This window comes from Pelodiscus sinensis, chromosome 31 (genome assembly GCF_049634645.1).
Source record: "Pelodiscus sinensis isolate JC-2024 chromosome 31, ASM4963464v1, whole genome shotgun sequence".
Classification (NCBI taxonomy): Eukaryota; Metazoa; Chordata; order Testudines; family Trionychidae; genus Pelodiscus; species Pelodiscus sinensis.
Genome location: NC_134741.1, coordinates 810,255 through 824,741, shown reverse-complemented (window position 1 = coordinate 824,741; position 14,487 = coordinate 810,255). Strand labels below are relative to the sequence as shown.

The 14,487-nt window shown below is 55.0% G+C and overlaps 1 protein-coding gene across 2 annotated transcripts; it reads left to right on the top strand.

Annotated features, from left to right (window-relative positions):
- Positions 1-5,013: 5,013 nt before the first annotated feature.
- LOC102462466 (zinc finger protein RFP-like) lies at positions 5,014-14,083 on the top strand. 2 transcript variants are annotated; one of them, XM_075912908.1, is made up of 7 exons: positions 5,014-5,465; positions 8,220-8,315; positions 9,586-9,816; positions 10,124-10,146; positions 11,276-11,391; positions 12,506-12,553; positions 13,428-14,083. In XM_075912908.1, exons 1-7 carry the CDS (start codon positions 5,049-5,051, stop codon positions 13,958-13,960), a joined length of 1,464 nt encoding a protein of 487 aa, XP_075769023.1. In that variant the 5' UTR covers positions 5,014-5,048; the 3' UTR covers positions 13,961-14,083. The 2 variants fall into 2 exon arrangements, with proteins under 2 accessions (XP_075769023.1, XP_075769024.1); XM_075912909.1 differs by lacking the exon at positions 12,506-12,553.
- Positions 14,084-14,487: the final 404 nt, after the last annotated feature.

Genomic DNA, 14,487 nt, shown 5'->3' with positions numbered 1-14,487 from the left:
TGCTGAATGTTTACAGGATGAGATCCTAAGATTAATAGATTCACAGGATCAGAAGGGATCATTAGATCCTGTAGTCTGGTCTCATCTAGGTCACAGACATTGCATTTAATGCAGTTACCCCGGTAACAAAACTGTATTTCCCCAAAGCATGTTTCCTAGAAAATCATTCACTTCCTTCAGTTTGAAATGCTTTAACTGCTTTTTCATAACAACTTCATATATGAGCAGCTGCAGCCATTTAGACAAAGTCGCACTCTTAGCCCCACGATCAGTATCAGAGGGGTCATAAAAATGTTTAACTTCACATCAGAGTCAGCGTTATAGTCTGTATCCACAGTGCTAAGAAAATGTCTGTTTTACCAGTGATGAGCGAGCACCAACTAGTCTCCCATTGAAACAAAGGGGGAAAAGAGAGATAGGGCCAGATCTGCACTAGGCCAGACACCCAGCCAATGCAAAGCAGTGTTATTGGTTTCAAAATCCTGGATTTTGGCAACACATCAGTGTAGGATGGTCGGAAGGAAGAACACCAACCAAATGTATCATAACTATAGATGTAACCTGTATGAAAATCTGTGACATTAAAACGTGCTATCAGAAGTATAAACGTGGACACCTGCCCCCACCCTCAACATTTATACTTGCAACACTTAAAGTAAGAGGAAAGTAAAACACACACTTCTTTGTTTGCAGGATGGGGAATTGCTTACAGAAAGATGTCTCACGGGGGAACAGTATGAGTGTAGAACTTTAAAAAGGAATAATGGTCCTGTAGTACCTCAGAGACTCTCACAAATCTATAGATAGTATCCTGAGCTTTCGTGGGCACAACCCACTGCCGCAGGACCATTCTGTTCCTCTGAGGAAGTGGGTTGTGCCCATGAAAGCTCATGCTACTACCTATTTTTTTCTCAATCTCTACAGCACCACTGGTTTTTACCAAAAGAAGGGTTTTTAATACGTTGTCAGTTACAAAAGGATTTTGCAAAGTATCTGGGCACTTTCACATTTACAAATCTGGCCAGTAGTGAGTATTTGGGATCCAAGATCTACCCAAGTGGTGACCTGTGACAGCCCTAAGGTGCTGGGTGGAGAAGCAAAAGCAGCAGGCAAAAGCCACCCCCATTGGAGGATGAAAGGCACCTGAAGGAGTTTTGACACTGACCCAGGAAAGCTGTCAGCCTGGACTTCACATGGACCCAATGAGCAAAGATCTGAAGCTGCAGCACAGACAGGAAGCACTGGCCCAGGGGACTGCTGAAACTGTCAGCAACAAACATGATTTCCTGGTATTACACACACATGGTTTGTTTTCTGGCAATCCCAAGGAGTTGTTATCAGTAACTGAGGGGCAGAAAGAACAGGGGCTGCAGGAGACTGACACCTGGAAAAGCGACGAGCCCCAAACAGACACAGTTCGGAGCTGTAGGAGAAATATCGAACGAGGGTCTGCGCTGCCAGCGGAAACACGCTCTGGCATTAACAGCAGCTGCTCCGCTGGGGGCTCGGAGGGGAGCCCAGCGCTCTGCGTTAGGGCCAAGGGTCGCTGAGAATTATGAGTAATTCACGGACCCGCCCGCTCCCTGCCCTACTAAGAAGGGGCTGCGGATCCCCCCCACGGACCGACCCGGGCAGAGAGGATCGTGCGGCGCTGGGAGGGGGAGGAAGCGGGGCAAAGGAAAGTGCCGCATCTGCAAAGGGAACTTGTAGCCACCCCTCCCCCGCAACTTTCCCCCGGCTCCAGCCTCGCTCCCCTCAGCCCCATGCCCCCTCCTCGCATTGTAATCCCTGCCCCTTCCCTGTCTTCTTCTCCCCCACCCCATCCCTGTGCCCCCCAACAACCTCTAGCTCTAAGCCCCCGGCCTCGCACGCACCGGGCTGCAGCAGCACAAGCAGCTGATCTCAAAATTCACTCCTTAGGGAGTCTTGCTCAGGCGCCCCCGAGCGGAGCATGCGCAGTAGCCGCTGCTGAGGCTGCTGCCCTCACTCTGCGCGCAGGCGCTCAGGGGCTGGAACGCTGCGGGCAACTGGCACCGCACACAAGGCTCCGCGCGTTGCTGCCCCAGGCTCTGTCCGGCTGCGGCTGGGTGGGGCCCGGCGCCCCACGGAGGCGGCAGCAGCTTGTGAGCGCAGCCCCGCCCCGGGATGCGGGCAGAGAGACCGAGCCTCCAGCCCCGCCCCCAGCAGCGCCCGGCGCGGGGAGTCGCTGCCTCTTGCCCCCACCCCGCCCTGGGCAGGGGGACCAGGGAGCCCCCAGCAGCCCCCAGCCTGTGCCCCCCCTCCCCACCGACTGGCGGAGGTTTCGAGGAGGCCAATCACCAACCTGAAATACAAACAAAACACACGGACTGCCTGGCCCTGCTGCAGGGTTTGAATCCGTCTCTTCAGCCCTCCCACTCCAGGGCACTCCACCCCGCTTTGCCAGGCACCAGCAGAACAGCTGTGCCCTGGGCTTCCACGGCTGCTCTGCTTGGGTGGGACTGTTAGGGTCAGAAGCACCAATGAGCAGGGGTTTGGTGCTTCCTCCCTCCCTCCTCCAGGTGGTGGGCTGAGCAGCTAAGCCCTGGGGGCTACGTCTAGACTAGCATGATTTTCCGGAAATGCTTTTAATGGAAAAGTTTTCCATTAAGCATTTGCAGAAAAGAGCGTCTAGATTGGTGCGGACGCTTTTCCGCAAAAGCACTTTTTGAGGAAAAGCATCCGTGGCCAATCTAGACTTGCTTTTGCGCAAAAAAGCCCCGATCGCCATTTTTGCAATCGGGGCTTTTTTGTGCAAAACAAATCTCAGCTGTCTACGCTGGCCCTTTTGCCCAAATGGGAGCAGAATAGTATTTCCGCAAGAAGCACTGATTTCTTACAGTAGAAAGAAAGTCAGTGCTTTTGCGTATCAGAGGGGTAGCCGTGTTAGTCTGAATCTGCAAAAGCGGCGAGGAGTCCTGTGGCACCTTATAGACTAACTGAAGTGTAGGAGCATAAGCTTTCGTGGGCAAAGACCCACTTCGTCAGATGCATGCATCTGACGAAGTGGGTCTTTGCCCACGAAAGCTTATGCTCCTACACTTCAGTTAGTTTATAAAGTGCTTTTGTGGAAATTCAAGTGGCCAGTGTAGGCAGCTGGCAAGTTTTTCCAAAAAAGCGGCTGATTTTCCGGAAAAACTGGCCAGTGTGGACACAGCCGGGGTGGCTGTGCTGGAGACCCTGGGTCCAGGCCCTACTGTGCCCTTGTGCAATGTCCCTTCATTTACTAATAAAACAACTGCAAAGGGGCTCAATACTGGATTGTCTCTAGGGCTGGGATTGTGAAGTCAGGGATAGTTACAGGGCTGGGAAGGCCCTGCAGATATAGTCTCAATGGGGGTGAGTGCAGGGCAGCTGCAGGTGACATGGACTGAGGGATCCATCTCTCCAGCCTCCCGCTCACAGTTCCCAGAGGCCACTTCCTCTGGCCACAGATCACTGCCTGCCATGCATGTCTAACTAGTGTGATTGCAATTCTCAGGCAACATGTTCCCCAGCAACTGTCCCCCTCCCGCCCCCGAGCAGTGAGACCCTCTGCCAGTGGTCTCAGAGCTCTGTGTTTGTCCCACACCAGGTACCTGCAGGCCCCGAGTGCCAGCTCCCTTCCCACCTGCTGCCTTTGGGTCCAGCTCTCCCCTGGGGACAGGAGCTTGTTTCGTGCACCAAGGAACCCTGGCTGGGTGAGGTGAGGTTACCTTTGCCCCTTGGGCCCTGGCTGAGACCCCGGCACATTCCACACAAGGCCCTGAGGTGCCCCCAGATGGACTGTCAGGTTCTGTGTGGGGGGTGGGGGCGGGGCATTGGATCATTGCTCTGGGGGAGGGGGAGATTTACCTGCTCACAGCCCCATGGGCTGGTTTATACCTTAGTTCCCCACCAGGCAGGGAGCAGGGGCCAGCAGAGATTGTGGGGGAGGGCAAGACGGTTGGATCTCTGACGAGGAAGTGGGCTGCCGGGGAAAGGTGCTAAGTCACCCTGAGCAGAGCCAGGTTCAGGTTTCTGCTCTGGCTGAACTCACACTAGTTGCTTATTCCACCTGAGCCTGTTTCCCCTGATGCATGGGGAGGCTGAGCTCACTGGTAGGTAGGAGAGGCTCAGGCAGGGATGGGGCCAGATAAGGACCAGCAGTCCCTAACAGTGAAGCTGTTTCCTATCCCCAAAGCATCCTCCTGGGGCTATCCCAGACTTGGCAAGTTTTACACGGGCTCTGTCACCAGCTGGTGTTTCTCCTAACACCCTAGTGCCTGGCTCCTGGGGTTCTATGACAATCTCAGCACCCACCTTAACCCCCAGCCACTTTCTGGCTCTCCTGACTGCACCGGACAGGTTGGGAATGTGACCAGAGTGACTCCTGTGCACCTGGAAAGAAGCAAACCCCTCAGACTGTCACGTGTAGAAAAAAAGCCCCTCGTCTCTCCTGCAGCCAGCCTCAAGGTCTCTGATTACAGGGTGTTGCTGGTGCGGATCAGTTTGTGCTTTTCGGCCTGGCTGCTCCAGCAAACGGCTCCATGGACAGAGCTGGACAAACGCACATTTTCATGTCTCTGTTTAGCTCACTCCCAGTTCAAGGGGGCTCTGCTCATTTGCTGTTTGGGCCACCACCCAGCTCCGGGCACATTTCAGCCCCTGTGCTGGGAGGAGGGGGGGGTCATTGGGGTTTTACAGGGACATCAGCATCCTCCTGCCCTACTGGGCTTGCAATGGGTCTGTGCACCTCAGAAGCCACCTGCTGCAGGACAGACCCAACCAGGAAAGCAAGAGAAGGCCCCTAGCTAATACCTACAGCCGCCAGCTAGAACTTCTCCAGCACATCAGCAACCTCTCCTCAGTGACAATTATAGGACCAGAACCCTAGTGGGACATTTTTCACCAAAGCCTCCAGGGCTGAATTGTTTCCATTGGGACCTTTCCAACTCAGTAAACAGCCTGAGTCAGTTCCAGGAAGGAAACGCCCCATTGCTGCCGTAGGCCAGGTGCAGTGTGAGCTCAGGAAACTGAAATTAACCTTGTTCCCCAGCCCAGAGGCAGCCATGGCTGCAGGGAGCCCTGTGGAAAATCTCTGGGAAGAAGCAACTTGTCCTCTCTGCCTGGAGTATTTCACAGCCCCTGTCACTCTGGAGTGTGGGCACAATTTCTGCCAGGCCTGCATCAGCAGGTGCTGGGAGGGACCAGGCTCAGCTGCCTCCTGCCCGCAGTGCAGAGAAACTGTGCAGCAAGGCCCCCTCCGGCCCAACAGGCAGCTGGCCAACATGGTAGAACTAGTCAAGCGGCTGAGCTTGCAGGCACCAAAAGGAGCAGGAGTGGATGGGGTGTGCGGGGAGCACCAGGAGGCTCTCAAGCTGTTCTGTGAAGAGGATCAGACTTCGATCTGTGTGATTTGCCATCTGTCCCAGGCTCACCGTGCTCACAGGGTGGTGCCCATAAGGGAAGCAGCCCAGGAGTACCAGGTAGGGAACTGCTGCCACGTTGAAACTACTGTCTATTTGAGAGTTTGTCTGCCTGCATCTGTGTGTTGGCCTGTTTGTTCAAGCACTCCTCCTAAACAGTGAGAGCCAGAGCGGCCGTGGAGAGACACCTCACCTGGTCCCAACCTGCTGCGGTGACAAGAGGGCTGGGGTAGTGCTCTCCCCAACCTATACCCTGACCCCCTCCTGCCCAGCCCCACCCCAGAGCAATGACTGAAATGAAGCCTGGACATTCTCACATTATTCTCCAAAGTATAAAAAATGAGTCAGAACCTGAACAATGCTCTAGTAATAAAATCAGCGCTCTAGCTACAGAGGCAAAATCTCAGCTCTTTAAAGATGCGGGATGTGGGAAACTTTCCCTAGAGATGCTGAGTCCTTCTGGAACCCCGCTTGGTTTAAAAGCTCTTTTTTCCCAGTGGAGGCTGTGTCGTTCTCAGGGATGCTTGGCTCAGATGAGCTGGTACTGACTTATCTCAGCCAATTGCCCTCAGCTTGGAAAAGGGGAAGTTCCAGGCTCTTGTTGCCATTATGGATTTGTCTAACCGAATGTGTTGTTGTTGCCTTGATTTGCATCACAGTCGCCCTTAGAAACCCCAGAGGAGATCTGGGCCCTGCACAAAACACAGCGGGGGACATGTCCTGCCCTGAGCAGGTTACAGCCTAAATAAGACAAACAAAGGCAAGTAGGGAAACAGGCACTGAATGATGCCCAGGGTCAGTCAACAGGTCAGTGGTACAAATGGGATTAAAACTGAGATTTTTCCTAGAGTCAGTCCAGGTCCCTACCCGATAGGCCATGGTGCTACCTCAGCAACAGCCCCACAGTGATGAATTATGGCCCTTAGGAGGGAAAGACGTGTTGATAAAGGCCCAGCAGGTTTCCCACTGGGATGCCGAACTCCTGGGCTGCTCCAGATGCTGCGGCCGGCACTAGAGGAGGTCTCTGAGCTGGATGCTGTGTGGGGTTCCAAGTGCCTTGAATCCATGCACAACAGGGCTCCAGGCAGTGCAGGGCCATGCCAGGTACCACTGGGATCAGACTAGATTGGAGCAAAACTACCTCCAGGCTGGAGCTGCCCGGTGCCGGTCTGACCTGTGCCAGTGGGTACCTGGGCACAGACCAGCCAGTGTGGTTCTGTTAGTCCCACCATGCAGCCTGTGGGAATCTCCCAGAATGCACTGCTGCCGGGAGCTGTACCAGGAACTGGGGCAGCAGGTACCTGTCCAGAGGGTGTTGCCACTGCAGGGCAGCGCTGGGGCAAACCCCAACCATCCTGAACAGACATCAGCCTGTTTAATTAGGGAGTCACTGATGCATCCCCAGAGCACAGGACATGCCCACGCCTGCCTGTCGGGCCCTCCTTCAACTCTTGGGCGGCCTCTATGGGCCTGTCCCTGCCTCTGTCAGACCATCCCCACCTACATCATTCTGTGTGGAGGTGCCGCCTGCTCTTGCCCCCACCCTCACAGGTGTCCTGCTGCAGCCTCAGTCTCCTCCTGTCCCTTTCTCGCCAGACAAAGCCTCGGCCAGAGCTGAGTCCCCACCAGGCAGGGACAGAGCCCCACAGAACTGGACTGTTCAGGGCCCCGCAGGCCCTCAGATGAGGAGGGGGAGACAAAGGGGCAACTGCCCTGGGGCCTGGTGATTCATAAGGGCACTGAAGCAGCCATGGCAACCAGAGCCCTAGGCTCTTTAACTCACTGCTGCAGCGCTTTGGGTGGCTGAGGGGGATGAGGAGGAAGGGACACATGGCTCAGTGCACTTCAGGCAGCGCTGAGGGTCGACTGTCCCCCACCCTGTCCCTTCTGCCCTGGGCCCTGGCCCTTCCCCGCCACTTTGCCCAGGCTCCCAGTTATGCTGTTGGACCCCTGAGCCTCCCTCTATCTCATGGAGCTTGCCCTGGTGCTTAGTCCAACTCTGTCCTACCAGGGCAGTCCCCAGGCCTCAGGGCTGAACTCCCAGCCCCTGTTTAAACCCAGGTGGCTCCTGGGATTTATTTAAATCCTCTCACACAGAGATGTGTTGATTCACCACCAGTGGGAGTCCTGGCCTGTTACACACTGTGCCACCAGTTAGGGTTGCCAGGTATCCGGTATTCTACCAGACAGTCCAGTTTTTGGGCCCTCTGTCTGGTAAAAAAAAATCCAGAAAATACCAGACATATGCAATGTCCGGAATTTTCTGGTTTTCTGGCTGGGCGCCCAACAGAAGCCTGGCGGGGGCTGGAGGAGTGGCTGGGAGGCGGGGCGCAATCGGCACTGGGATCCTCTGGTTGAGAGTGACACCTTCGGGAGGAGGAGAAACCCTGTCCCTGCTCCTGAGTGCATTGTGGAGCCGCAGCAGGACTCACTCGCACTTCACCAAGACTGTGCACAGGACTGACAGCACCCTGGGATCTGCATGTGCTCGGGTCAGTCCTGCTCCCCGCCGGCTGATTTGCTCCCTCCTCCCCCACTTCCCGACCAGCTCTGTTGACCCCGACCTCCTCCCGGCCACCCCTGGTTCCTGCCAGCCGGTTCTCCTCCTCCCGATCTCCTCCGGCCAGCCGCGCTAGCTCTGTCCCCTCCCTTTCTCCCCGGGCCAGCCACTCTGCCCCAATCTCTCCTTGGGGGCCCTGATGTCACATAGTGATTGGGACCAACAGTCCCTGGGGCTGTGAGTGGGAAAACTCCCCATTCCCCACCCCTCTCAACCTCACAATGAAACCTCCCAGCTCATTTCTGTTTCTTCAGGAAAAAATCCAGGCCCATTTGAAGACTCTGAGAGAAGAGAGAGAAAAGCTGCTGGGAAGGAAAGTGACGGGACAGGGGAGAAGCCAGGAGTATCTGGTAGGTGCCTGTGGCTATGGACCGGCAGGGACAGGCAGTGGGAGGGCTGTTTGGAGGCAGGCTTCTGTGTGGCCTTGATGAGGGGGGGATGGTGAGTTTCTCCATGACCATGGATTGGTGGGTTAGATCCATGTGCAGACAGGTCCTGAGATTCCATGTCAGGGGATGCGTTAATGTCCAGCCCTTGTGGCTTTCCCAGAAATCCTCCCCCAGTGACCTGGCTGCTGTATTTGATCATTTTTTGCATTACATTGTTTGTTTCTTTTTTCTCTACTGGTATCTCTGTCAGGGTGGTGCTGAGCATTGTTTCCAGTAAACTGAGTGCCTGGGAGGCAGCTCGGGAGAGATTTGGATGCTGCCCAGCTGATTAGCAGAATGCCCAGGTTTAGATTTTGTTTCTATTGGTGGTGCACATATGCACATACTTTGGTGCCCAGGCAAATTTATTCCATACTTGGGTGGAGAAGATTAAGGGGAAACATCAGTGCCTGCTCATTTCCTGCACTAACATCTTTGTTCCTTTTTAATCCCATAGTGTCTCTGTCAGGGTGGGACTAAGTCCTGCCTCCTGCGGCTTGGGGTCTGAATTCCCAGAGCCAGTGAATAACAGAACTGAGGGTATGTCTACACTACATGCCTCTGTCGCCAGAGGCATGTAGATTAGGCTACCCAGCATAGGGAAATGAAGCAGCGATTTAAATAATCGTCACTTCATTTAAATTTAAATGGCTGCCGCGCTGTGCTGATCAGCTGTTTGTCGGCTCAGCATGCTAGTCTGGATGCTCTGCGGTCAACATCAAAGGCATTTGTCGACCTCCCCGGTAAACCTCATCCCATGAGGCATACTGGGGCGGTCGACAAATGCCTTTGATATCGACCGCGGAGTGTCCAGACTAGCGTGCTGAGCCGACAAACAGATGATTGGCACAGCATGGCAGCCATTTAAATTTAAATGAAGCGGTGAATATTTAAATCACCGCTTCATTTCCCTATGCCGGGTAGCCTAATCTACATGCCTCTGGCGACAGAGGCATGTAGTCTAGACACACCCATGGTGCCCATAAAAGGCAGGGAACCGTCTCTTTCAGAGGGACAGAGGGGCCAAAGGGGAAGCTAGGAGAGATGCCTCTGCCTAGGGTCCACAGGGTGGAGTCAAATGCCAGAAATCTGAGGATTTTCCAAGTTCTCCCTGCTGCGCACTCAGCTCCCCTTGAAAGGGCCCTGGCCTCCATCTATGCCCTTGATCAGCCATTTCCCTGTTTTCATATAGATACAGACACAAGCTGAGAGGCAGAAAGTTGTGGCTGAATTTCAGCAGCTGCGGCAGTTCCTGGATGAACAAGAGCAACTCCTGCTGGCCCAGCTGGAGAAGCTGGATGAGGAGATTGGGAGGCTCCAGACTGAAACTCTCAGGAAACTCTCTGGGCAGATCTCCTGTGTCAGCGAGTGGATCAGTGAGCTGGAGGGAAAGTGTCAGAAGCCAGCGAGTGAATTCCTCCAGGTGAGACTGAGGGAGAAACGTCCCAGACCCCACACAGAGAAGGGAGGCTCCAGAATCACAAATGCTGGGGTCCAGACATTAGATCCAGGTGTTACTCGGAGTGTGCATTGCTGCCATGTGAGTGACTGTTGTGCTTTGCAGAGTTACAGGCACAGAGGCATTAGAGATGGCAAATCACCATTCGCTCAGGTGATCCATGGCCCTGGGCCAGGGCAGGGACCCTTGTTTCCATGTTTGTAAAATTCCTTCCCTTGGGTCCCATGTGCGTCCAATGGAACTGAGACTTTCTTCTGTCTCTCCCCTCTAGGATGTCAGAAGCACCTTGAGCAGGTATGTGGTTCTCACTCCCTTCACACTGCACAGCACAGGGAAAGAGCTTGGAGCTGATGTTGGCACCATAACTCCCCAGGGCTCTGCAGCCAAATGTGAGGGGAAGGTACCAGGCTGGGCACAAATCTCTGATCAGCTTCAGCCTGCGGCTCTCCCCCTGGCACAGCAGACTCTGGAATTCCCCATTTAGGGCACAGTCTGACCTTGAGGCTACGTCTACACTGGCGCATTCTCATGCAAAAACGCTTTTGCGGAAGAGTTCTTCTGCAAAAACTCTTCCAGAAGAGAGAGTCTACACTGGCATGTGCTTTTGCATAAGAGCATCCATGCCAGTGTAGACACTCTCTTGTGCAAGAAAGCTCTGATGGCCATATTAACCATAGGGCTTTCTAGCACAAGAAATTCATGTTGCTTGGCTACACTGGCCTCTTGCGCAAGAACAGTTGTGCAAAAGGGCTTATTCCTGAGCAGGAGTGTCAGAGTTCTAGTTGAAGAAGCCCTGATTTCATACATTAGAACATCAGTTTACTTGCACAAGAACACGCGGCCAGTGTAGACAGGCAACAAGTTTTTGCGCAAAAGCGGCTGCTTTTGTGCAAGATCGTGCCAGTGTAGACACAGCCTGAGTGTTTCCTGGAGCTTTCACCTCCCTGGGGACTGGCTGCTCAGGGCTGTGGGGAGGGACATGGGCCTGTCACTGCTGGGCACTGGGCACATTCAGCCCAGGGCAGCAGGGATCCAGAGTCTGTCCCACCTGAGGTCTGTTTGGAGGCGTGCTTGGAAGGAGCTGGGGAAGGGGGAGCTGGTGTGTCTGTCTAGTCCCTAGTGGGCAGATTCCTACAGCCCTTCCCCTGGGAACCTCCTGTCCCTCAGCGCCTGGAGGCCAAGGAGTGAGCTGGCCATGGAGACTCAATTTCCCTTTTGTCCCCCAGATGGGGCCAGAGCTGCAGACTGTTCATGGGACCTTTGAGGTGACGTTGCAGGGCCAAGGGCTGCGCTGCCCCTGCTCTCGGGCTGGGAGAACTGGAGGATTCTAACTCCAGGCTCCACAGATCAGCAACTCACTGGCCAGAGCTGGAGAACTGAGTCACTCGGTGCAGTGTCACCATGTGACGTTGTCTCTCTCCAGGTGTGAGACGGGGCCGTTTCAGCCGCCAGAGGAGATTTCTCTTGAACTGGACGAGCGAGTCAGGGGTTTCTCCCAGCAAACGACTGCGCTGTCGGAGACGCTGAGGGAGTTCACAGGTACCAAAAAGGGATGGGAGAGGGGAAGAGTCAGCGAAACGTCTGAGGCCATGGAGGAAGACAGATGCTGGTCATTTGGCTCCTAGTTAGACGATGCTTCTGTTTAATTGTGGGGTGAGAATGGTGCCCACTTGCCATCCCAGACATTCAGGGTGATTAACTGAACCTTATTTGCAGGGCTCGCCAAGCAGTGGAGAGCCCCACTCGCCAGCCATGCAGAAGTGCGCGCTGTGCATGTGCTGACTGCGCTGCACGGCCGCGCCAGGCCAAAATCTACCCACCATGAGCGAGTAGATTACATTAATTGTTGAGCCCTGCTTATTTGTTCCAAAAGCCACTTTGTAATTACAGTGACATTAGAGCTCAAAATGGCTGACACACAGACAGAAAGATGCCCAGCTCCGTGCTGGTCTCTGCAGAGACGCTGAGTACACAGACCCCACGGCTCACAGGTAGAGCCAGGAGTTTGCAAAATCTGAACCTCCTGCTCGTGTCAAAGGGACCCTTGGCAGGATCTGGGCCTAGGCTGTGACAAATGTCAGGAAGTGAATGACCCAAACGCAGTGAAGTCTGCAGGGCGGGGAACTGGGGGGGAAGTTGAGGAGAAAGCGAATCTCTTCACAGATTGTCCTGGGGCAGCTGTGAGGCTGCAGGGACGTTGGTTCCTTTGCTGGGAGAGGCCTGAGTGAGAGAGGAAATAGGAGGCTTCAGACCTTTTTACATTAAATACCTGAGGGTACGTCAATACTGCTGGACGTAGCCTAATTAAGCTACACAACTTCCACTGTGTTATCTGCCTAGCTGCAGTCGTAGTAGCTTAAATTGGTTTTTGGCGTGAAGAGAAGAGCACTGTCCCTCCATCTTCCCTTACTCCTTGCGAAATGAGGGCTACCAGCACCAAGAGAAGCACCTCTCAATGCGATTAGCTATCTTAACTTGACCGCTAATATGAACCCAGGGAGATCAACAGCAGCAGCCTTGATCTTCTTTGCAGTGTAGGCTACTCAAGTGTGTCTCTGCTGTAATGAAAACCCAGGTCTGTGCGTTAGGATTGGGGATGTTGTGGGCAATATGGACTCCTGAATCTCCCCTCTCTTCTCCCTTCCCCCACCAGACACGCTGCCCTCTGCACTGGACAGAGGAAGAGGACCTTTTAGACAGGGTGAGGTTTCAAGTGGAGACTGAAAACATCTTCCTGAGCTTGTAGCTCAAGGCACCAACCAAACCCCCAGTGACCACGACAGGCAGAGCCCCAAACCTGCCCACTGAGTGGTGAGGAGCCCCAGGGGCACTGGATCAGAAGGATGAAGGGCCATGTCCTGCCCCCTTTAAGAAATGGGGTGGTCGGACCCTCCCCACACTTTTTACTATGGGCACAGGTTGCGGGCAGGACGCTTTGCAGGTGGGGGCTGCGCTTTGTGTAGGGGCAGCTGATCAGCACAGCCCCTTCTTGGGCACCCCACCCGAGATCCTCTTCCCCAAAAGCCCTGTCCCAGTCAGGCCAGAAGCCAGAGCTGGGCCCCCCCCTTTGAGCCTGGCTGCCCTGTAGAGCCCTGGACCCTCCACCTGCCCTGGGGGTGACTAACACCTAGGCCCTGCTCTCTGGGGTGAGGCGGCTCTTCCCCCACGTTGCACCCTCCCCTCTGTGCCCTGGACTGGGAGTGGAGGCTGCAGCAGGGGAGGGAGTTTCCCTCTGGGGTTTCAAGCTCCTCTGGGGTTTCAACCTGCCTCCTCTGTCCCCCCCCCCCCTCCACACACTGAACCCTCCTGCTCTGGGCCTGACCCTTGGGACAGAGCAGCCCGAGTTGGGGGGCAGGAGGCTGCACACAAATGAGAAGCTAATGAAGCAGGTCCCATTGTCCAGGCTGAGGTGCTGCAGTGACAGCTTGTCTCCCTCTCAGGGCCCAGGACAGAGGCAGATCCCTGGGGCCCAGGCCTGTCCCAGCCAGAACAGGACTGCTGGGTAGGGTGAGAAATGGCCCCAGCCACCCCCAGGGCTGAGCTCTGCCCCTCACGCTCTGATTCTCGCTCCCCAGCAACTGTGACTCTGGATCCAGACACGGCTCATCCCAACCTAGTCCTGTCTGAGGATCAGAAACATGTGAGACGGGAACATACCCGGAAGCCACTGCCCAACAACCCTGAGAGATTTGACTCTGTGTATTGTGTGCTGGGACATGAGGGATTCACCTCTGGGAGACATTGCTGGGAGGTGGACATGGAGGTGGGGGGTGGACAATGCTGGGCTGTGGGGGTGGCCAGGGAATCTGTGGGGAGGAAGGGAGGGATCAGCCTTAGCCCTGAGGGGGGGATCTGGGCTGTGCATTGGGGCTGGGATCAGTTCCAGGCTCTCACCTCCCCTGAGACTCCCCTGCCCCTAAGCGCCCCCTGTAGGATCCGGGTTTGTCTGGATTGTGACTGGGGACAGGTGACATTTATCGATGCTGGTGCCGAAGCCCCAATCTTCACTTTCCCACCAGGCTCCCTTCCTGGGGAGAGAATCCGACCCTGGCTGGGGGTGTGGACAGACTCCCCGCTCAGCCTGTGCCCCTCAAATCAGCCTCTCTGACCTCACACACCCAGTCTCTGTGACTCTGGAGGACTCTCCTGTACCCAGCCCCTGGCTTCTCATCTCCATGATGCCTGAAAGCTCCTCCACCTCCCTCCCTGCAGCCCCAGGAATGGGAGGGTGAAGGAAAAAAATCCCTGGGGCTGTGCGTGTGTGGGGGGGGGGGAGGCAGAGGTGACAGAGGGGCAGGGGAAGAACTAACAGCTGGGCTGGGGACAGGCAGAGGTTGGGGTGGGAGGACACAGAATTAACCAATCAGGATTTGGAGGGTTGGGGAGAAGCTGGAAGCTGCGCAGCAGCAGGGAACGATTTGTACCAGTCTGTGTTCTAAGATCTCATTGGGGTCTCCAGCCAGAGCTCCTGCCACAGGAGCCAAAGTCTCCTTCCCCTGTGACTGTGGGGTAGCCAGCAACTCTTGTCACCAGTGTCCCTCTAAGATTTTCTGTCCCTGAGCAGAGTGATTTTGGCCTTGTGCATCAATACTAAGGTCATAGGCACTTGTCGGGACGTGTACCATGAAGTTTCAT

Coding starts and splice junctions, on each gene's coding strand:
- LOC102462466 (XM_075912908.1), top strand. CDS start 5,049: ATGGCTGCAGGGAGCCCTGTGGAAAATCTCTGGGAAGAAGCAACTTGT. Junction 8,316..9,585: donor GGAGAAGCCAGGAGTATCTG/GTAGGTGCCTGT, acceptor GTTTTCATATAG/ATACAGACACAAGCTGAGAG. Junction 9,817..10,123: donor CAGCGAGTGAATTCCTCCAG/GTGAGACTGAGG, acceptor TCTCCCCTCTAG/GATGTCAGAAGCACCTTGAG.